This window comes from Schistocerca piceifrons, chromosome 8 (assembly GCF_021461385.2).
Source record: "Schistocerca piceifrons isolate TAMUIC-IGC-003096 chromosome 8, iqSchPice1.1, whole genome shotgun sequence".
Lineage (NCBI taxonomy): Eukaryota > Metazoa > Arthropoda > Insecta > Orthoptera > Acrididae > Schistocerca > Schistocerca piceifrons.
In genome coordinates, this window is record NC_060145.1 from 490,724,379 (window position 1) to 490,746,841 (window position 22,463).

At 40.3% G+C, this 22,463-nt stretch overlaps 1 protein-coding gene across 3 annotated transcripts in view; it reads left to right on the forward strand.

Moving 5' to 3' along the window:
- The window catches only part of LOC124711358 (origin recognition complex subunit 3), a 122,108-nt gene that overhangs the window by 51,266 nt on the left and 48,379 nt on the right, over positions 1–22,463 (forward strand). For all 3 annotated transcript variants that reach the window (XM_047241396.1, XM_047241394.1, XM_047241397.1), the window contains exons 7-8: positions 1,712–1,825; positions 15,031–15,228. In XM_047241396.1, the coding sequence (XP_047097352.1) occupies positions 1,712–1,825; positions 15,031–15,228 (312 nt within the window). The remainder of the gene's footprint in view (positions 1–1,711; positions 1,826–15,030; positions 15,229–22,463) is intronic.

The window sequence follows — 22,463 nt, forward strand, 5'->3', positions numbered from 1 at the left end:
CCAGCTCCCATTAAATTGCCCATTTCTTTACTCAAACGATGTATATGTAAGCTACAGAACATCTTCATTTTATAAAAAAAAAAGGAGGAAACTAGGAAAACACATAATTGTGGAAACTGGGAACAGTGCTATATAACAAGTGATTAAATTTCTGAATATGACATCAACTGTACAGTAATTTAGGAAAAAGTAAAAGAAAGCCATTAAGCTGTCACGCTGACAAAGCTTAAAAATTTGCTGATAAAAAACATATTCAAAAAATCTTTGACACTTTCAGACAAGTTAATCACTGTTAGTGGTAAGTCAAAAGACTCACAAAATAAACTAGAATTCCAGCTGCTTTCACAGTAACTTCGTTTTATGACCATGTATTTAAATCTGAGAGACATTATGCCCAAAGCTAATAAGTGCATTAAAAAATCACCTGGCATCATTGTGGACAAGTACAAGATATACTGGAAAACTGAGTTTGAGATGTTGATGATATTTTACTGTGTGTCGTGTCCTTCCACTAGTGACTTGAGGGCATTCATGAAGCATGTGATTCCCTTGCATTACAGTACAGTATGCAGAGCAGCTTCTTGTGCTGTTATTCAGGCCATCCAGTATGGCTTGCAGTAATGTGTCCCTTTCTTAAACAAGTCTCCTCTGGAGCTCAACAGTGGCCAGTGGTGCCCGTATTTGGGCTCCAGTTCATTTACATAGAGCATCCTATGCATTTTTATTTGAATTTAAGTCTGTTAAGCATGTCAGCTCTTTTAGACACAGTGTGCCCACATCTTGCAGTTGCTTGTGCTCTGGGCTAATGTTTTGTGGTTGGATATTACTGGCTGTGATATGGAACTCTGTTCCCAATGTACAATGAAAATAATACACACATTGTTGGAGAATATTGCTTCAATAGTTTATTATGTGAACATTATAGTTTGTGATATAAACTGTGGAACTACTAGGGCTGTTAAATTTGTTACCTTGTTCACTTTCAATTATCATGTAATAGATTTATATCCACATACAGACATGCAAGCTGTATTGTTTGTCAGCAAGTTGGACATCATAGTTTTTTGTGTAATAACACATCTTTTGATATGTGTGTTATAAGAGTATTACAACTGAAACTAGTTTCAGAATAAAGTATTGTTAAGGTATCAGCAATTTTTTCAGCAATGAGGACTTCTTCCTTCTCATTACAGCTCATGAGGTTTGTTATGTTGTGTAACTATGGTATTTTGATACATGAATTAGTCATGGGAGATTCTGTAACCATTTTGAAAACAAATCAACATTTTCTGCTTTCTTACATCAGGCTTCTTAATTGTCATTCATGGGCTTTTTCACATCCAAAAAATATATTTGCATCAAACTGTACAATGAATAGTCTAGCTGTATGCTCTGACAAACAGTTGCCTTCTGTTTTGACACTGTGTAGAAAGTTATTATATTATAGACAAAAATGAATTGAGGTCAAAATGATTCTACTCTCCTCTTTTCAGAATAATAAAATTTCAATATAGTTTGGAACATTACGTAGTGTTCTAATTTGACTTAATTACTTTTTGTTGTGAAGAATTATTGCTTTGTATCATGATGGAAGGAATTGAGGGGGGAAGGGGGGGGGGGAGGGAGGGAGAGAGGGAGAGAGAGAGAGAGAGAATGTGGGTGAGTTTTGTGTTCTTTTTGCTGATGTAAGGTGATTATTTCTGCTCTTTAGGTGCTGTTTTCTGAAGACATATTGTTCCGTTTGGGAAGTAAAGCATTCAGATTCCTTATGGACATATTTCTCTTTCACGACTTTTCCGTACAAGGATTTATACAGGCATACAAGGTAAAAGACTTTAAATTTTTTTCTTTAGTGTTCAGTAACAAATATCAGGGGACTGCATGTTAAAAAAAATATTCTTGGCTTAAAATGATGTAGTTATGGGAACATGAAAATTTCAGTTAAATGATAACATGGCAAGCCTACTGTTTTTTTGGCTAAAAGGCAGAACTGCATTGTTTAAAATGAAATATTATAAAATTTTACTGTTTTCCATTTCTTTGCTAAAAAATCATGAGTCTTAGTATTGGCTTTGCTTTACTCTATGTGGCAACTGCTTGTCCTCATGATGTGTGTCAAAAGATGGTGATTGATTTCAAAATACCCAACAGTTGGACTCAATACGAAACTGTTAATGTTGGAAAATTACTTGTCAGCACCAGTAGTTTCGTGTCAGCATATTTAATTTAGAAAATAAATACACTGAACCAGAGGTAGAAACTGACTGGGCAGAGACCACTCAGGATGATGATGTTATCAGGGAAAAATGAAACTCCTTGGCAAGTGTCAGGTCGTGGAATTTCACATCCCATAAACAGGTCAGTAAATTAGAAAATATAGAAAGAGAAATGGATAGGTTAAAATTATATTGGGAATTGGTGATGTGTTTTGGCGGGAAGAAGAAATCAAATCAGATGAGTAGAAGGTTATTAACACACACTCAAATATACAGGAGTAATGAACAAAAAAAAAAAAAAACAGAAATGGAAGTAAACTACAATGAAGAGTATAATCAGTGCATCATTGTAACCATGATAGATGCAAAGCCAACATCCACCACAGTGGTACCAGTTTATATACCTACTAGCTCAGCAGATGAAGAGATTGAAAGATAGAAGTAAAAGGATGACAAGGAAGAATAGTAGAACGACACAGATTAAGGGAGAAGAATGAAAGGGCAAGCCACCGTGTAGAATTTTTCACCAAGCACATTTCAATCAGTCTAATATTTGGTTTGAGAATTATGAAAGAAGATTGTACATGTGGAAAAGACCTGGAGGCACCAAAAGGTTTCAGAGAAATTATGTAATGGTAACATAGATTTTAAAACCAGTTTTTAAACTGCAGTTCATTACCAAGGATATATGTGAACTGTTACCATTATAGATTGGTTACAAACTGCAGGTTAAAACTGAGAGACAGCAGAGAGTTAGTAAATTTAGGGGATGACAACTGAATAAACTGCAACAGCCAGAGATTGTTCAGTCTTGTAATGGGTATTAGCCATCAGTTGATGGGAACAGGTAAAAAGTACACAGAAGACAGAGGTAGCTTTGGGAGATGTGAATGCTGTGGAAAATCAAATATGTAAAAGACAAGAATCAGTAGAAATCCGTGGATAATACATGAGATAGTGAATGTAATCGAGGAAATGAAAAAAATATAAAAATACAGCAAAAGAAACAGATGAAATTTAATACAGATGTCCAAAAAATGGGATGGAAAGAAAATGACAATGGCCGGACAAGAATGGCTAGAAAAGAAATCCAAAGCTGTAGAAGCATGCTAGACTATGGGGAAGGTAGAAGCTGCCAATAGGACAGTTTCAAAGACCTTTGCAGAAAAGAAAAGCAGCTGTATCTATAGATCTGATGGTAAGCCAATACTAAGCAAAGAAGGAATGGTTGAAAGCTGGAAACACTATAAAAAGTCTGTACAACAGAAATGAAACTGTGAAACTTGAGTTCCCCACGTATAAAACTTCCAAATAACTTATGGGAATGCAGACAGGTGCAAAATGAGACAATGCGGCACATGCAAAAAGACTACATGCGCAGTAAGCAAGTAGCCTCAACACACAACCAAAGAAGTTATCGGCAGTGAGTATTAATTACCATTGCATGAGCAAGTAGTTAACTCTTGTCTCTGTGTTGTGTGACCAGAGAAAGAGCAGGCTTCCAAGTGGAATTTAAGCAAAAGTCCCCATATCTATTATAAGACTAGCTGCTAATTTAGTCTCAGCTGCTGCCTTAATAACAGTATCCCAATAACTAGAAGTGAATCTCTGTGTTGTTATATTCCACAGGATGACAGGTGCCAAGGCAGTGTTATGCAACAGCAGTTTTGCTGTGCTGTCATAAGCATGCCAGCTCTCCATGATCCTGATGGTCTGACCAATGTATGATATACATTGCAAGGGATACGATTCTCACACATGCTTACAACTACCATACACATCTGCCATTTCAGAATATTTCCTTGGTACTTGTCATCTTGTGGAATAGGAACACAGAGATTCTGGCATGCACTTCAGGTCTTGGGATAGTGTTGTTAACTTAACCTAAACTGTTTCCTTAATAAGTGACCTTATAAAAAGAGACTGTAGTTTTTGCTTAAATTCTCTCCCTTGTCAAACAATAGAGAGACAGAGCTAATGCTATTAGCTCACCCACCGGTAAATAATATTCACTACTGATGACTTCTGGTATTGGTCATCTTTGGTTTGTAATGGTGTTAGTTGCTTATTGTATGTCTTGTCTTTCTGTGTACACCATATTCTGATTCTTAGTCAGCATGGCACAGCTTTTTATTTTTTTTTTAAGTCATCAGTCTTCTAACTGACCCACCACGAATTTCTCTCCTGTGCCAACCTCTTTATCTCAGAGTAGTAACTTTCCTATATGCTGAGTCAATCCTTCAAACAATTTTCTTTTTCGAATCCTTCAAATTTTTAATGCAGCCATTTCGTCTTAGCTTCCAGGCACTTCCTTTTTATTTCACTCCTAAGCAACTTGTATTTCTGTAATCCTGAATTTCCCTGAACATATTTGTACTCCCTTCTTTCACCAACCAACTCAAGTATTTCTTCTGTTGCCCATGGTTTCTTTGCAGTTAATCCTTTGTACCTATGTTCTCCTTTCCAAATTCTGTGATTGCCCTTTTTGAGATGTCCATTCCTCTTCAGCTGTACTGCCTATTGAGCTGTTGCTTATTGCTTAGAGAACTTCAAGCATATCTCGTCATTCCTCAGTACTTCTGCATCCCACTTCTTTGTGTATTGATTCTTCCTGACTAATGTCCTAAAGTTTAGCCTACTCATCACTACTATATTGTGATTTGAGTCTGTATCTGCTCCTGGGTATGCCTTACAATCCACTGTCTGATTCCGGAAGCTCTGCCGGACCATGATGTGATCTAAGTGAAATCTTTCCATGTCGCGTGACCTTTTCCAAATTCACTGTCTCCTCTTGTGATTCTTGAACAGTATTCACTATTACTAGCTGAAATTTGTTACAGAATGCAATTAGTCTTTCTTCTGTCTCATTCCTTATCACAAGCCCATATTCTCCTGTAACTGTTTCCTCTACTCCTTCCCTGCAACTGCATTCCAGTCCACCATGATTTTCATCTCCCTTTAAATACTGAGTTACCCATTGTATATCCTCATATACAGGGTTTATTGAAAAGAATCATCAGATTAAAAAAAAATCATAACTCTTATGTTATTTGAGATGTGTGTGCGAACAACCTACTGTCAGATGGAGCAAACTCTAGAGTTTTACATGGTTCTCGCTATGTAGCAGCAGTATGCTTCCAATTCAGTTCCAGTTCTAGTAAAAATGGCGTCAGGACAACAGAAAGCATTTTGTATTCTATGTTTTGTGTAGTGCAGATCAGTAATAACTGTTCAGTGTGACGTTCGTACTAGGTACGGTGTGGATCCTCCTATGGCACAGCATTAGGTGATGGCATGAACAATTTCAAGAAACAGGTTGTTTCTGTAAAGGCAAATTGGCGGGCTGTCTCCGAGTGTCTCACACAGGCACTGAACACATCCGCCATAGTTTCACAAGGAGGCTGCAGAAATCAGTTTGCCGTGCAGCTCGACAGTTCAACATGCACCCAATGTCTGCCTGGTGTTTGTTCCGTCAACACTTATACATGAAGCAAACTTCAGCTACTACAAGCTCTTCATAAAGGTGACAAACTACAACCTGTGGAGTTCTGTAATTTCGTTCTTAGCAAGATGGAGGATGATGGTTTTTTTCCACATTTAGTGATGAGTCAACATTCCACTTAAATGGAAAGGTGAACTGTCATAATCTGAGAATATGGGGTACAGAACAATGACATGAAGTTCTGCAACATGAGAGGGACTCTCCATAATTTAATGTGGTTCGTGCAATTTCACAGGAAAAGGTGTATGGTCCATTTTTCTTTGCCAAGAACACTGTTACAGGAAGCCCATCAAGATACACTTGAGATATACTTGAGAACTTTCTTTTCCTACAGTTAGAGACTGATTTGAACACCTTGATTTGCCAACAGGATATGGCACCGCCACATTGGCATCTGGAGTTGTGGGAAACCAGACCTGACTGTATGTGATGATTTCTTGTGGGGGTTATAAGAGACTCCGTTTATGTGCATCCGTTACCAACAACAATGAATGAACTGAGACATCGCATAACAGCAGCTGTGGAAGATGTAACTCAAGACTTGTTCGCAGCAGTGTGGGAACAATTTGCATGCCACATTGACATACACCGTGCATCTCAAGGGGAGCATGTTGGATAACTATGAAAAGGCATGAAAAAACCTTTGGGAGTTTCCTGTTAATCAAAAAACAAAATTCATTGTTTATGTTTATTAGTTTCAGAAATATAGACGTGCCAAATCGGATGATTGTTTTTGATATGCCCTTTACTCTCTCATCTTCAGCTTGCGACGTCAGCATGTATAACTGAACTATCGTTGTCAGTATTGGTTTGCTGTCAATGCTGATAAGAACAACACTGTCACAGAACTGTTCACAGTAACACACACTCTGCCCTACCTGCCTATTCATAATGAATCCTACTCCCTTTATAACATTTTCTGCTGCTGTTGATATTACCCCATCATCATCTGACAAGAAATCCTTGTCTCCTTTCCATTTCACTTCACTGGCCCCTACTATAGCTAGATTGAGCTTTTGCATTTCTCTTTCCAGATTTTCTAGCTTCCCTACCATGTTCAAGCTTCTGACATTCCACATCCCATAAAATGTTATCCTTTCATTGGTTATTCAATCTTTTTCTCATGGTCACCTCCCATTGGCAGTCACCTCCCAGAGATCTGAATGGGGGACAATTCTGGAATCTTTTGCCAATGAAGAGATCATTGTGACACTTTTTCAGTTACAGGCCACATATCCTGTGGATACACATTATGTGTCTTCTGCATCCTTATGCCACCCCCCATATTTGGAAGGAGCACGCCATCGGAGATGCTGGTGGCAGTCATTGGGGATTTTCTCTCATTGAGCCAATCATCATCTTCTGAGTCGACATCTACTAAAAGTAAACGAAATGAGGTTAACGATTCAAAGACTCTCCCAGTCCCACCACGGTTCCTCGTGGTTTCATGTATTGAAGACAGGTCAGTCCTTTGCTATGGTAAATCCATTTATCCATTTATTATTCAGAAAGGCGTTGGTGCAGTTACTGGTCCTGTGAAATCCTGCTCTCATTCAGGCAGTGTCACTTTGCTTTTGGAGACTCCTTCTGATAACAAGCATGACAACTGCGTGCAGCTTCGCTCCTCCATGACTATCCTGTTCATGTTTAGGCCCATTGAACACAGAATTCTTCCCATGGTGTTATTTATACTAGGCTGCTCGATGGTCTAATCGAGGCAGAAATCCAAATGTACCATTCTGATCAGGGTGTCATTGCAGTCCATCGGCTGATGAAAATGGTATATCATCCTTAGTGCTCACACATACTGTTTTTTCCTCAATTTGATAGAGAGATGCTTCCATCAAAGATCAAAACAGGCTATTAAGCCATCGCAGTTTGACCGTACATTCCGAACCCGCTACCAGTGTCATCATTACAATCACACTCGAATATCATGTCAACACCTGGCCTATTGTGTAACCTGTGGTCGGATGCTCAAGAGTGTGATTGTCTGCCTCCTGCTCCCCACTGTATCAATTGAAATGCCAACCATGCTGCCTCCTTCCGAGATTGCCCCAAGTTCTTGATGACCGGGCCGTCCAGGAGATCTGGGGGAATTAAAAAGTGCCTTACCCGGTTGCTCACAAGTTGTTGGCTAGTCGGAAACCCTGCATTCTACCATCCAGCTCTTGCAGTACTGTTGTTACTACATCTCTCTCCATGAAGGACAAGGCCACGCAGAAATGTTACCTCAAATTCAGCACCACAGTTCTAAAATTGGCCATTGTCAAAGTAGCATCCGTGTTTCCTCCTCCAGCTGCCAGCTGTGAACATGCCACCAGACATTCACCTCATGAGGCAAAGTCATCTGCCCCACAATTGGCAGGCTGGAAAGGACAGAAGGAATACCCCAGTGCAGACGTCTTATATCCATCCATCCAACAAACATCTCAGTTTTCCTCTGCTGACAGGAAAGGCTCCAAGGAATCAAACAAAGGGAAACTGTCTTCTCCTTAGCTGACTCGGGAGATCCTCTTCGATGGTGTCACCACTTAATACCCTTGCCCAGCCAACCTTGTGTTGCTGGTGCAACCGTTTTTCTGCCCTGGACTCCGCATACAGACAGAAGGAGGGCGACGATGCGTCTGTAGATCTCATGGAGCAGGATCCTCAAGCCTCTGCACCCTGTAGCAGTGAGTCTTCGAAGGCTGGTACTCAGCAGCCACCGAGGTGATGCCCCTTCATTTTTTCCCTCCTCCTCTTTTCTCATCATGAGTCTCCTCCAATGGGTTGTTCACATCCTTTGATCCAACAAAGGGGACTTTTGTCTGCTCTTGGGGTTGCAGTATCCACTTATTCTCTTGGTCCAGAAAACAAAAGTATATCCTCATGACTACTGTGAGCTCTTGCATTTCTTCCCAGTCCACTTTGACCTTCCCCCCCAAGGACAGCATTCTGTCTCATGGGGGAGTCGTGCTTCTCATCCGAGATGACTTTCATAGTCAACCCATATCCCTGACTACCCTGCTTCAAACAGTTGCAGTCTACCTTTTCCTTCCTCACTTCACCCTATCCCATTGTACCGTTTACATCCCTCCATCATTTGGTGTCACCAAGGCAGAATACCTCCATTTTATTGGGCAACTCCCTCACCCCTTTCTGCTGCTCGGTGACTTTAATGCACACTGTCCCCTTTGGGGCTCTCCCAGAACCTGTCCAAGAGGTGCCCTCTTGGCTGACCATCTCAGCCAACTTAACCTCATCTGCCTTAATGCAGGAGCACTCACATTTCTTTCAGACTCTACACACACCTATTCCCATTTGGAGCTCTCCTTCTGCACTGCCCAGCTTGCTCATTGCCTCCAGCTTGCTGTCACTTCATCCCAATCCTCCGCCCCAGGGTCAGACAGTGTTCATGTTCAGATGTTACAGAACCTTTCCCTTGCGGGCAAGTACTTTCTCCTTCTGATATGTACTCGAATGACCATTTCCTGTGTGCTCCCTGTTTGCTGAGTCCTACTGCCACCTATGTGCACACCCAAATGCCAGCTTTCTAAGGCCGTCTGGAGGCTTTACTCCTCCCTGGCAACCTTCAAGAAACAACAGTTCCCTAGTTGTGATGACCAGGCAGAATATCTTGCAAATGTTATCATTACTGCCACAGAATGTCCCATTCCTGGCACTTCCTCTTTACCACACCGTGTCCCAGTCCCTTAGGGGATTGAGGCGTGCTGAGACGCAATTCGTGTGCGGAGACATGATCCCCGCTTTTTTAACACTCATCCTTTGATGGCAAATTGCATTCGTTATAAACAGTTCCATGGACAGCGTCATCTCATTCTTCGGTATAGCAAAAAAGCTAGCTTATTTCTTTTACTAATTCTTTTAACAGTTCCACACCCCCTGCCATCGTGTGGTCCAATCTCAGATGGCTCTCTGGGACCGAGGCCCATTCCCTGATTTCCAGCCTGATAGTAGCATATGATGTCATAGTGAACCCTACTGTTATTTCCAATACCTTGGGCAGCTATTTTGCAGAGATTTTAAGCTCCACTCACTATCAACCTGCCTTCCTCCATAGGAAACGATTGGAGAAGCCTCGGGCGATTCTGTTCTTCTCAGAAATCATGAGTGCTACAATCCCGCCTTTACTGTGTGGGACCTAGACCATGCTCTCACTTCATCCCAATCCTCCACCCCAGGGTCAGACAATGTTCACTTTCAGATGTTGCAGAACGTTTCTCTTGTGGGCAAGTACTTTTTCCTTCATATGTACAATTGCATCTGTGCAGAGGGCATGTTTCTTAGATGTTGGTGTTAAGCCACTGTCACACCTTTACCTAAGCCTGGTAAGGACAAACACTTTCCTTTTAACTATCGCCACATTTCTCTCACCAGCTGTGTTTGCAAGGTGATGGAACATATGATTCATGCCTGGCTGGTACGGTGGGTTGAGTCTCGCGATTTACTAACCACTGAACAGTGTGGATTTTGAGTGCGCCGTTCTTCAGTTGACTATCTTGTCACTTTCTCAAGCCATGTCATGAATAATTTTCTGCAGAAATACCAGACTGTGGCTGTGTGCTTAGATTTGGAGAAAGCCTATGACACCTGCTGGAGGACTGGTATCCTCTGTACTCTCTACATATGGGGCTTCTGTGTCAGCATGCCTTGTTTTCTTCAGGAATTTGTAAAAGACTGCCTTGTTGGACACCTTTATCCAGGGAAATGGTGTGCCTGAGGGTTCTGTCCTGGGTGGAACCTTCTTTGCTGTCTCCATTAACCTGTCTCCCAGCAGGCATCTCCAGCTCCCTTTTCATTGACGATTTTGCACACTGTTGCAGTTCCCCACAGACTTGTGTCATTAAGCAGTGTCTTCAGCGATGTCCGATCACATGTACTAATGGAGCATTGAAATCTTTCAATTTTCCACTGAGAAAACCCTTTGTATGAATTTCTGGTGGTGAAACTGGTTTCGTCCACCGTCTTTACATCTTGGGCCTGTTGCTCTTGTGTTCATGGAAACAATGAAATTTTTGTGGCTCTTGTTCGATAGGAAACTTTCTTTGTCCTCCCACATTTCTTACCTGGCTGCCCACTGTACCTGGTCCCTCAATGTCCTGTGTGTGTCCTCAGTCGTACTTCCTGGGGAGCGGATCGGCCAATCCTCCTCCATTTGTACTGGTCCCTTCTCCATTCTAAAATAGATTATGGGTGTTTTGTTAATGCATCTGCACGTCCATCCTTATTACGACATCTCAATACTATCCACCATCGTGGTATCCATCTGGCCACTGGTGCCTTTCACTCTAGCCCGGTTGAGAGTCTGTGTGCAGAAGCTGCCGAACTACTGTCGTCATACTGCCGTGAGTTTCTCCTCAGCAGATACGCATGCTGTTTGTCTGCAATGTTTGGCCATCCGATGCCTCCTTCAGTGACTCCTTTGATCACCAGTATGGGGTGCGTCCCTCTTCTCTGTTAATTCCTGGAGTTCGCTTTCGGCTCTTGCTCCAGCAGCTTCACTTCACATTACCGGCCTCTTTCCAATGGGTGAGAACCCTTCATCACTTTGACTTCCTGCAGTGGCCCATGGACATTACTTCAGCTTTGCTCTATCACCGCGAGTTTCCCAGCCTTTTACACAGAACTTCGCATTAGACGTTTGTGTACACTGATGGCTCTCGGACTGACAGTGGTGTGTGGTGTGCCTTTGTGACTGGTACCAAAAATTTTTGGTATCAGCTTCCGGAACACTGTTCAGTATTTACAGCAAAGCTCTTTGCCTTTATCAACCCGCGCAATACATCCAACAACACAGGCTTTTTCAATTGTGTCACCTGCTCTGACTCTCTCAATGCCCTGACATTGCTGCCATGGCTGCAGTTCTCATATCTTGGCCTACTGGTTCTTCTATTCATCCCGATGATCTCTGTGTTGCCGTCTATCAGCACGTGGCGTAACTTTTGCATCACCACTGCTGCTCCCTTCGTGGGAACAATCTCTGGGAAATTAAGCAACTCCCAGAGGCTTGTGCCTCTTGTTTTGAGGAGATCATTTTAGCACTGTCTGTTTAGCAATCACCATTTGTTAAGTGGTGCTCCCCCACCACTTTGTGCTCATTGCCCTCAATCTTTGGCGGTTTGCCATTTCCTGACAGAATGCCCTTTTTTTAACCACTTATGTTCTCATTTATGTTTGCCGTTTGAGCTGTAAGCCATTTTCGTGAATGACATGGGGACTGTCGACCGCATTTTACTTTTTATCCGTCGTAGCAATATGGCAAAGGGCATTTAATCTTCAGTTCAGGACTTCCGTTTCTCTGTGGTGTATTTTATGGACCTTTCTTCAAGTCTGTATTTTTTAGCTGTCTCCCCTTCTGTCAATTGGGCTTTTGTGTAGTAATTTTTAATTCCTTTTTTGTCTTTGTGTTCTATGATTCTGACATGGGCACATATGGCCCTAGTTGTTTTCGCACCCTGAAACAAAACAAGACAAACTAGCAACAGGGAAAAGAAGTTAGGAAAAAATATACTTAAGAAAAAAAGAAAAAGAAAAGACACATCACAAAAGTATCCAAGTGGCATGGAAATCTGTAGTTACATGGACAAACAAATGTTTTTCTGAAAAATTGGATTATTTATTCGGGAGTAAGAGCTTGACAAATTGAGCAAGTCAGCGACACTTTGGTCTATTTCTGGTCCTTATGCAAGCAGTTATTCAGCACAGTGTTGATTGATAAAGTTGTTGGATGTCCTCCTGAGGGATATTGTGCCAAATTCTGTCTAACTGGTGAGTTAGATTATCAAAATCCCGAACTGGTTGGAAGGCCCTGCCCATAATGCTCCAAACAGTCTCAATTAGGGAGAGATCCAGTGACCTTGCTGCCCAGTGTAGGGTTTGGCAAGCACTAAGACAAGAACTAGAGACTCTAACCATGTACAGATGGGCATTGCCTTGCTGATGTGTAATCCCAAGATGGCCTGCCACGAAGGCCAACAAAATATTGACAAACGTACCGATTTGCTGTAAGGCTGCTGTAGGTGACAACCAAAGGGCTCCTGCTATGAAATTAAATGGTATCCCAGACCATCACTCTTGCTTGTCATGCTGTACGCCAGGTGGCAGTCAGGTCGGTATCCGGCCGATGTCTGGGTTGTCACCAGATGTCTCTTTACTGGTCTTTGGGACTCTATTCAGAGTGGGACTCATCACTGAAGACAATCAGATTGCAGGTTGAAGGTGTGTCTGGAGATGCATCGGACAGTGATGGGACTATATGACCCAACAGCCAGAATCGATAATCTGGCGTTGCATTTCTTTTCATATTAGGACTCCTTTGGTTGTCATCCGTGACACCCTTAGAGCACAGCGGTACATTGATTAGATTGTGTGCCTTGTTTTGTGTCCTTCATGGCGAACCATCCTGGTGTTACATTTCATCAAGATAATTGCACCTGCACATGGCGGGAGTTTGTATTGCTTGTCTTCTTGCTTGCCATAAAAAAAAACATTGGCCAGCGAGGTCTCCGATTCTCTCCACAGTTGAGAACGATTGGAGTGTTTTTGGCAGGGTGCTCCAACCAGCTTGGAATTTTGATAATCTAATGCACCAGTTGGACAGAATTTGGCACAATATTTCTCGAGGGACATCCAACACCTCAATCAACCAATGCCAAGCAAACTAACTGCTGCATACGGGCCAGAAATGGACTGACACGTTATTGACTTGGTCAATTTCTGAATCTGTTTCTCTTGAGTAAATTACCCAGTTTTCTGAAATTGTAATCATATGTTTATAGTGTAAAGTGTTGTAATTATGTGACAATGTCACAATGGAAACAGTTATCTGTAAACTTGAATGTTGTAAATTTGTTTGAAACCTATATTTGGCCAAGATCAGTGTTTCTATATTTTGTTCATGGCCAAATGAAGGTTTTAATAAAATATGAAACATTCAAAAATATGACACTGTTTCTGTGTAATCCTTCCAGTTTCAGCAGATGTTTTTCTAGCATAAGATATGAACACTGTCACTTTAGATGTTTGACTCCACCCCTGCAACATGTGGCATAAGATTCTTTAGTGTCAGTCCACTTTAGTTCTGGAGGTTCTTGTTCCAGATGCTTTTGCTCTGTTATTAGACACCCTTCAATGAAGATTTTTATAGTGTGTACTAATAAGCTTAAGATGCAGCCACCACAACCTCCCAACAACTGGCACCGTCTCATCCTGGTATTTGAGTGACCTGCCCCTTTTTTTAATCTTCCCAAACCTATTCTTTCCTTCTCCCAAAGAAGGAACAGTTAGTTAAAAAACTGGGATGGTGTTTATGCTGTTACACATGTACACACACGAGGTGTGTGTGTGTGTGTGTGTGTGTGTGTGTGTGTGTGTGTGTGTGTGTGGTCGGAACTCTCCCTGCAATATATCCTAAATTCCTGCAACCCTTCTACCCTCAAGTTTTGTTAGTCACAGTCACTATCCCCTTCCCTGTTCCCACTCAAGCGCTACACAGCGCTCTGTTCCACCAACTGACCCACAGTTTTTTTACATCTTTCTGCTGCCCCACCCCCTCCACCACCACTACAACAACCACCAACCCTCCCCTTATTTTGAACTCCCCACTGTTCCTGGCTGCCCTATCCTCGGCTAACCTCATCCCTGTTTGCTCCCACAAGCAGCACTTTACCATTCCCCCACCCCTTCCCTGGTATCCCTCCCTTTCCCAACCTCCTCCTTATCCCCACCACACACATTGCTTCTCCTGGCATGCACTGCTGCTTGCAGTCTGGTCTCAGCAGTCATAGACTATTGTCGTGTGTGTGTGTGTGTGTGTGTGTGTGTGTGTGTGTGTGTGTGTTGCATTTGCATGAATTTACCATGAATTTATTTGTGTATGTTGTCAAATTAAGGAGGAGGCCTTTTGGCCGAAAGCTTACTTGTTTAGCAGTCTTTTTGTTGTGCTTGTCTGCAACTCATTGTCTACACTATACGGTGAACATCAGTCTTCTTTTTACATAATATTGTCATTATTCCATCCTTGATCTTCCATTGTTTGATGCGTGTAATTCACCTATTGGTCTGCAACATGTTAAATTAGCAATGCAAGATTATTTTCCTATTTTAAATAATGGTTAGTGACCATATGTGAAGTCCTATGTACTTTTGACAGCAGTATCTGAGGCATATTTGCTTGGAAATGAAAACAATGGATCATTTTTCACATTCAGTAATTTGTAAAAGTTTGGTCTGAACTGCATGAACTATGTCTGTGGCTTTTGTTACATGTGAATTTTCGTTGGTTAAATTGTTTTGTTTTATTTATTACAGATTTGTATGATGGACCATTATGCTGATCGGGACTGGTTTTCATTGTGTTGTTCACATAAAGAACTGGATTCCCGAGTGTCTGGCTTAGTTGCAGAGGATCTCGAGTATCTCAGGCGTCTGCCGTCTCTGCGTGCATATGTCGAATCTCTTCCCACAAAGCATAGGGCTCCTATTCTTTTGGATGATACCTGCTTCCGAGTGAGTAAGCTGCAGTAATAAATAATATTTCTACTTGAAGACCGCTAAATTGTTATGGAAGTGATGAGACATAGCGATAGGAAAAAATTGTTTTATTTTATGGCCAAATAAGATGCTATTTTTTTTGCCGCATTCTTTTTTTTTTTTTACAAAAATCGGTGTTTATTATTTGCCGGATTTGTTGTTATTTTTTAAAATTGGTTATTACTTTTGCAAATTTGCTATTAATATTTGTTATTAATACTTGCCAAATTCAGTGGTTTCTTTTTGTTGCCAAATTCCATATTGTTTTTGCTAATTTTGGTGCTAATTCCATCTCACATCAAAGTTTGTTACGCAGGAAATGAACTGTCAGTTTAAGATTATACATGACCCTCAGGCTTGAGATTAGCAATCAAAATGCAGTTTGAACATTGAATAACTATCAGTGAATATTAGTAAACTACCGTCCTGAGATTTAAAATATTTTTATACGGAAAAATTACAAAATTTTGCAGTTACTGATAAAAATGGCCAGTTTTGCATTATTTCGACAAAAAGGGCTAATTTTTGTGCTCTTTTCCCCCACATTATCATGTTTGTGAAATTTTCCTGTTCCTAATGATACAGGAAGAAGAAAAATTGATAAGGATTTAATGTCCCGCCAACATCAAGTCATTAGACGTGGGATGATGCAGTCTGTACAGGATTATTCAGTTTATATTTTGTTTGTTAGCTGAATGATTGTTGTTTTTCTAAGAAAATTAAATCTATAATAGATATTGAACATGTAACGTGTAAAATAATACACTTAAAGAAGAAATAATCACATAAGCTAGTGTGGTCATTGGCAAAAAAAGTTCGAGGAGGGGGAAGAAACCACATGTTGTTAATGGGGTTTGGGGGAGAGAAGTTTTCCCTGTAGCCTGCAGATTTACAGATCATAGACATACACCATCTTAAAAATAAGTTTAAGCAGAACCTAAAGCAAAGTGATGAGTATGCAAAAGGTTTCAGACCTAGGAGCACTATAATTGATCCCATCATAAATAAGTTATTTAAAGATGCTGTTTGTCACAATTTGTAATTTTCTAAAGACACACAGCATATGGAATCATTTTGTGGATTCATAAAGGTTTATGGTAGACTGAGGTAACCAGATATTGTACATAATTTTAGATAATACAGAAGCATTTATACACACTATATTGGAGTATTTAGACAAATTTTCAGTCCACCTGTCAATAGTCCTCAGGGTTTAGTTCTTGGCTGCATTCTTCTGCTGATAAAGTATATAACTGGTGTGGTGAAACCCTTAATTACCACACAGTAATCTGCAAAGTTTACACATTCTTTGTGAATTGTTAGGTTAACTGGTTTTTGCTGTGTACAACTTCACACACAATTGTAAGGAAAGGTGGGCTTATGGGGTGGTGCGGCAACCGTCGTCATAGAAAAGCTGGACAGGAGCAGAAATGATTAACAAACAAGTTAACAAACTGAACAGAAGATTTACTTAATATGTGTTTCTCCAAGTATATGAAGACCCGTTACAAATAATGTACCAAGAAACAGAGTCCAGCTATCGCATTGTCAACCAGGAGGAGGCGCCCTTAAGTAAGCACGAGCGATTGTATCATAGTGAAGACGCTCCAAGTGCTAGTGCATTGAGTGGCTGCCACCAGTCATTCTGTATTGTGGCAGCAGAGGGTACTCATAGTCCAGAGCCGCAGGAAGCGGGGCTCAGTGGGCATGTACCACTGGGTCCATCAGATCCCGCACAACCACTATCAGTGTCTGACGGAAACTTGACATTCCATTACCGACCTAAAGATGCCCATGTCACAGTTTTACATAATCAAACTGTAAATTAGTATCATAATGCAGAAACAGACTATAACTCCTTCTGTGAACGGGGAATTATTGCATGTTGTGCGCTCCATACAATACTTTTGCTTAGTAACGGCTAGTGGTATGCGTCTCTTTCCTTTTGAAGGGTGGAAATATTCACAACAAATTCAAAAGGTTGCATGCTCTGTTCATAAGCCATGAATGCACAAACAGTTCTTTCCCACAGAACTCTCATAAAAAACAAATGTGACAGTCATTTACTTAAAATGGAAATTGATTAGTCAGCTGTTACAGTCTCATCAGGCCCATATATTATTTCCCTCTTCTTCATACACAGACAGGATTAGCTCGTCTTGTGATAATGTGAAATCTGTCTAATGATGCTTGAATCTAATAGCAATTCTATGTATGATCTAATAGTAAGCTCATTATAAGAAGTCCTTGTGAATAAGTCTGTGTTCTCCACTCAGCCAGTTCACAACAGTTGAACAGTAGTAGTATCACAGATACATTACACACTCTTTGCGCTCTGTACTAAATTGGCTGATAAGCATCTACTCTGGTTAATGTCAAACAGGTAATTAATATAAAGAAACATTATACATGTATGTCACTGAAGTTTGTTCTACTACAAAGACTGTAGTAAATGGAAAACATTTGCTGTTATGTCAGCTTTCATGTACAAAACTTTTGTATATATATTCTTTTTTTACTGAGTTGTCCTATTTTATCATTTCCTCACATAAACCTTTTTCATCATGATATAAAATTTTTGTTTATCCATAGTTCTGGAAATTTTAATCTAAATGTTATCAACTTCCCATTTTGTTGATATCGTCTACAAGAAACGTGATGTTCGCCTGCTTTATTCCTTCATTGATACTCCTTGGTGTCGACATACTGCGTTGTTATACTGGCTGAAAAATGGGGGTAGCGGGTGGAAGTTCAATGTTGGCTACTGTAAATGATGTATCCGACAGTTGCAAAGTTGCATTTCAAAGTTCTTTACTTTCACTGTTCACAACGCCACAGTATTATGTTTACAGTTTACTATTGGTTAACTTTTGATAAGCCTCATTAATAGTTTGCAGGCAAACGTCAGCATACTGCTACGACAGTTTACCGTTGAAAATCTATGAGGAGTAGAAACCTAACCACACAGTTCTTGCAGAATAATATGGTATGTTTGACACTATTGAATAGAAACTGTCATTCTTTTAACATATGGCCTGTGTCTATTACACTTATTTCACGGTTAAGTTGATGCATTGTTGTTGATCTAACCATTACAGTTTCCTTGTCTGAAAATCAGTCATGAACTGACTGTCTTGGGACCAAAAATCAGGCCTTTATATATTCTCACAATAATAGGCATTGAAACTATACATTGTTCAATGTTTAAGTTACAGAAATTAAAATTAAAACATGTTTGTTGTTGTTGTGGTCTTCAGTCCTGAGACTGGTTTGATGCAGCTCTCCATGCTACTCTATCCTGTGCAAGCTTTTTCATCTCCCAGTACCTACTGCAACCTACATCCTTCTGAATCTGCTTAGTGTATTCATCTCTTGGTCTCCCTCTACGATTTTTACCCTCCACGCTGCCCTCCAATACTAAATTGGTGATCCCTTGATGCCTCAGAACATGTCCTACCAACCGATCCCTTCTTCTGGTCAAGTTGTGCCACAAACTTCTCTTCTCCCCAATCCTATTCAATACTTCCTCATTAGTTATGTGATCTACCCATCTAATCTTCAGCATTCTTCTGTAGCACCACATTTCGAAAGCTTCTATTCTCTTCTTGTCCAAACTATTTATCGTCCATGTTTCACTTCCATACATGGCTACACTCCATACGAATACTTTCAGAAATGACTTCCTGACACTTAAATCTATACTGGATGTTAACAAATTTCTCTTCTTCAGAAACGCTTTCCTTGCCATTGCCAGCCTACATTTTATATCCTCTCTACTTCGACCATCATCAGTTATTTTGCTCCCCAAGTAGCAAAACTCCTTTACTACTTTAAGTGCCTCATTTCCTAATCTAATTCCCTCAGCATCACCCGACTTAATTAGACTACATTCCATTATCCTTGTTTTGCTTTTGTTGATGTTCATCTTATATCCTCCTTTCAAGACACTGTCCATTCCATTCAACTGCTCTTCCAAGTCCTTTGCTGTCTCTGACAGAATTACAATGTCATCGGCGAACCTCAAAGTTTTTATTTCTTCTCCATGAATTTTAATACCTACTCCGAATTTTTCTTTTGTTTCCTTTACTGCTTGCTCAATATACAGATTGAACAACATCGGGGAGAGGCTACAACCCTGTCTTACTCCCTTCCCAACCACTGCTTCCCATTCATGTCCCTCGACTCTTATAACTGCCATCTGGTTTCTGTACAAATTGTAAATAGCCTTTCGCTCCCTGTATTTTACCCCTGCCACCTTTAGAATTTGAAAGAGAGTATTCCAGTCAACATTGTCAAAAGCTTTCTCTAAGTCTACAAATGCTAGAAACGTAGGTTTGCCTTTCCTTAATCTTTCTTCTAAGATAACTCGTAAGGTCAGTATTGCCTCACGTGTTCCAGTGTTTCTACGGAATCCAAACTGATCTTCCCCGAGGTTGGCTTCTACTAGTTTTTCCATTCGTCTGTAAAGAATTCGTGTTAGTATTTTGCAGCTGTGACTTATTAAGCTGATAGTTCGGTAATTTTCACATCTGTCAACACCTGCTTTCTTTGGGATTGGAATTATTATATTCTTCATGAAGTCTGTGGGTATTTCGCCTGTTTCATACATCTTGCTCACCAGATGGTAGAGTTTTGTCAGGACTGGCTCTCCCACGGCCGTCAGTAGTTCCAATGGAATATTGTCTACTCCGGGGGCCTTGTTTCGACTCAGGTCTTTCAGTGCTCTGTCAAACTCTTCACGCAGTATCATATCTCCCATTTCATCTTCATCTACATCCTCTTCCATTTCCATAATATTGTCCTCAAGTACATCGCCCTTGTATAGACCCTCTATATACTCCTTCCACCTTTCTGCTTTCCCTTCTTTGCTTAGAACTGGGTTTCCATCTGAGGTCTTGATATTCATACAAGTGGTTCTCTTCTCTCCAAAGGTCTCTTTAATTTTCCTGTAGGCGGTATCTATCTTACCCCTAGTGAGATAGGCCTCTACATCCTTACATTTGTCCTCTAGCCATCCCTGCTTAGCCATTTTGCACTTCCTGTCGATCTCATTTTTGAGACGTTTGTATTCCTTTTTGCCTGTTTCACTTACTGCATTTTTATATTTTCTCCTTTCATCAATTAAATTCAATATTTCTTCTGTTACCCAAGGATTTCTACTAGCCCTCGTCTTTTTACCTACTTGATCCTCTGCTGCCTTCACTACTTCATCCCTCAAAGCTACCCATTCTTCTTCTACTGTATTTCTTTCCCCCATTCCTGTCAATTGTTCCCTTATGCTCTCCCTGAATCTCTGTACAACCTCTGGTTCTTTTAGTTTATCCAGGTCCCATCTCTTTAAATTCCCACCTTTTTGCAGTTTCTTCAGTTTCAATCTACAGGTCATAACCAATAGATTGTGGTCAGAGTCCACATCTGCCCCTGGAAATGTCTTACAATTTAAAACCTGGTTCCTAAATCTCTGTCTTACCATTATATAATCTATCTGATACCTTTTAGTATCGCCAGGGTTCTTCCATGTATACAACCTTCTTTCATGATTCTTAAACCAAGTGTTAGTTATGATTATGTTGTGCTCTGTGCAGAATTCTACCAGGCAGCTTCCTCTTTCATTTCTTAGCCCCAATCCATATTCACCTACTACGTTTCCTTCTCTCCCTTTTTCTACTACCGAATTTCAGTCACCCATGACTATTAAATTTTCATCTCCCTTCACTATCTGAATAATTTCTTTTATTTCATCATACATTTCTTCAATTTCTTCGTCATCTGCAGAGCTAGTTGGCATATAAACTTGTACTACTGTAGTAGGCGTGGGCTTCGTATCTATCTTGGCCACAATAATGCGTTCACTATGCTGTTTGTAGTAGCTTACCCGCATTCCTATTTTCCTATTCATTATTAAACCTACTCCTGCATTACCCCTATTTGATTTTGTGTTTATAACCCTGTAGTCACCTGACCAGAAGTCTTGTTCCTCCTGCCACCGAACTTCACTAATTCCCACTATATCTAACTTCAACCTATCCATTTCCCTTTTTAAATTTTCTAACCTACCTGCCCGATTAAGGGATCTGACATTCCACGCTCCGATCCGTAGAACGCCAGTTTTCTTTCTCCTGATTAAAACATATCTCATACAATTAACTGCATATATAGAAAAATTCCTTCTTTTTAATAGTTTCTTCTACTACAAGGGTTAGGCTGAATTATTTGTTTAAATGATGAAATTAAGATATAGTTATACAAACAATGCTTTTGACAAACCTTATAATTATTTTGGAATTAAGAGCTGACTTTGTTAACATGTTTTCGAATAGTGCCAAATAAACACCTTAAGAATCGTAGTGGGTCTTCTTCCAAATGCTTAGAATTAGTACGGAATCTATATTTGTGTATAAGTCAACAATAGAATCTAAGTCATGAAACAGTTACCGATTTCACCCTATAACAAAAGATATTAGCTCGGAATAGTCAAAACAAATTAGGAAATTGAGTACATACACAAAACTAAGCACAAACTTAGATCTAGTGGTATATTCCTTAAGACTGAGGGCCAACCTTTCTCTTTTATGGAACTGCAGATTATCCTCATGTATGTAAATGAATTAGGCAAAAATGAAAGTAAAATGGCTTTAAGGAGGTATGTAGTAAAACAATAGAGGAAGTGAAAAGATCCCGGCTTGCTTTGTCACAAACAGCTATAATGGGTACCAATACATGATATGAATTGCGCAGTTTCTACTGCTTTTCAAATAAGGAGATGCTGTTGTGAAAGTTTTGTTGCATTATATATCCTATAATTAAATTTTCCTTGAGACATTTGATTCTCATCTTTATCTATGATAATGATGGAAGCTGAAAAAATGAATTAAGATTTGTGCCATGACTGGAACTTGAACCTGGGTGTCCTTGCTTACTAGGCAGGAAAGCTAGCCGTTACACCACCACAGCACTGTAGCTAAGATTGTTGCACTAACTACCCTAGTCCAATGCCCTCCCTAACACACACTTCAGTTCACATCTGTGCTGTGGTGGTGTAATGGCTAGCATTCCTGCCTAGTAAACTAGGAGACCTGGGTTCAAGTCCCGGCCATGGCACAAGTATTAATTCATTTCTTCAGCTTTCACCATTTTGTTGCATTGACTGATGCTTTTTTCTTTCATTGCATCTTTCATGCCTCTTTATTTTCCAATTTCGTGAGCTCTTC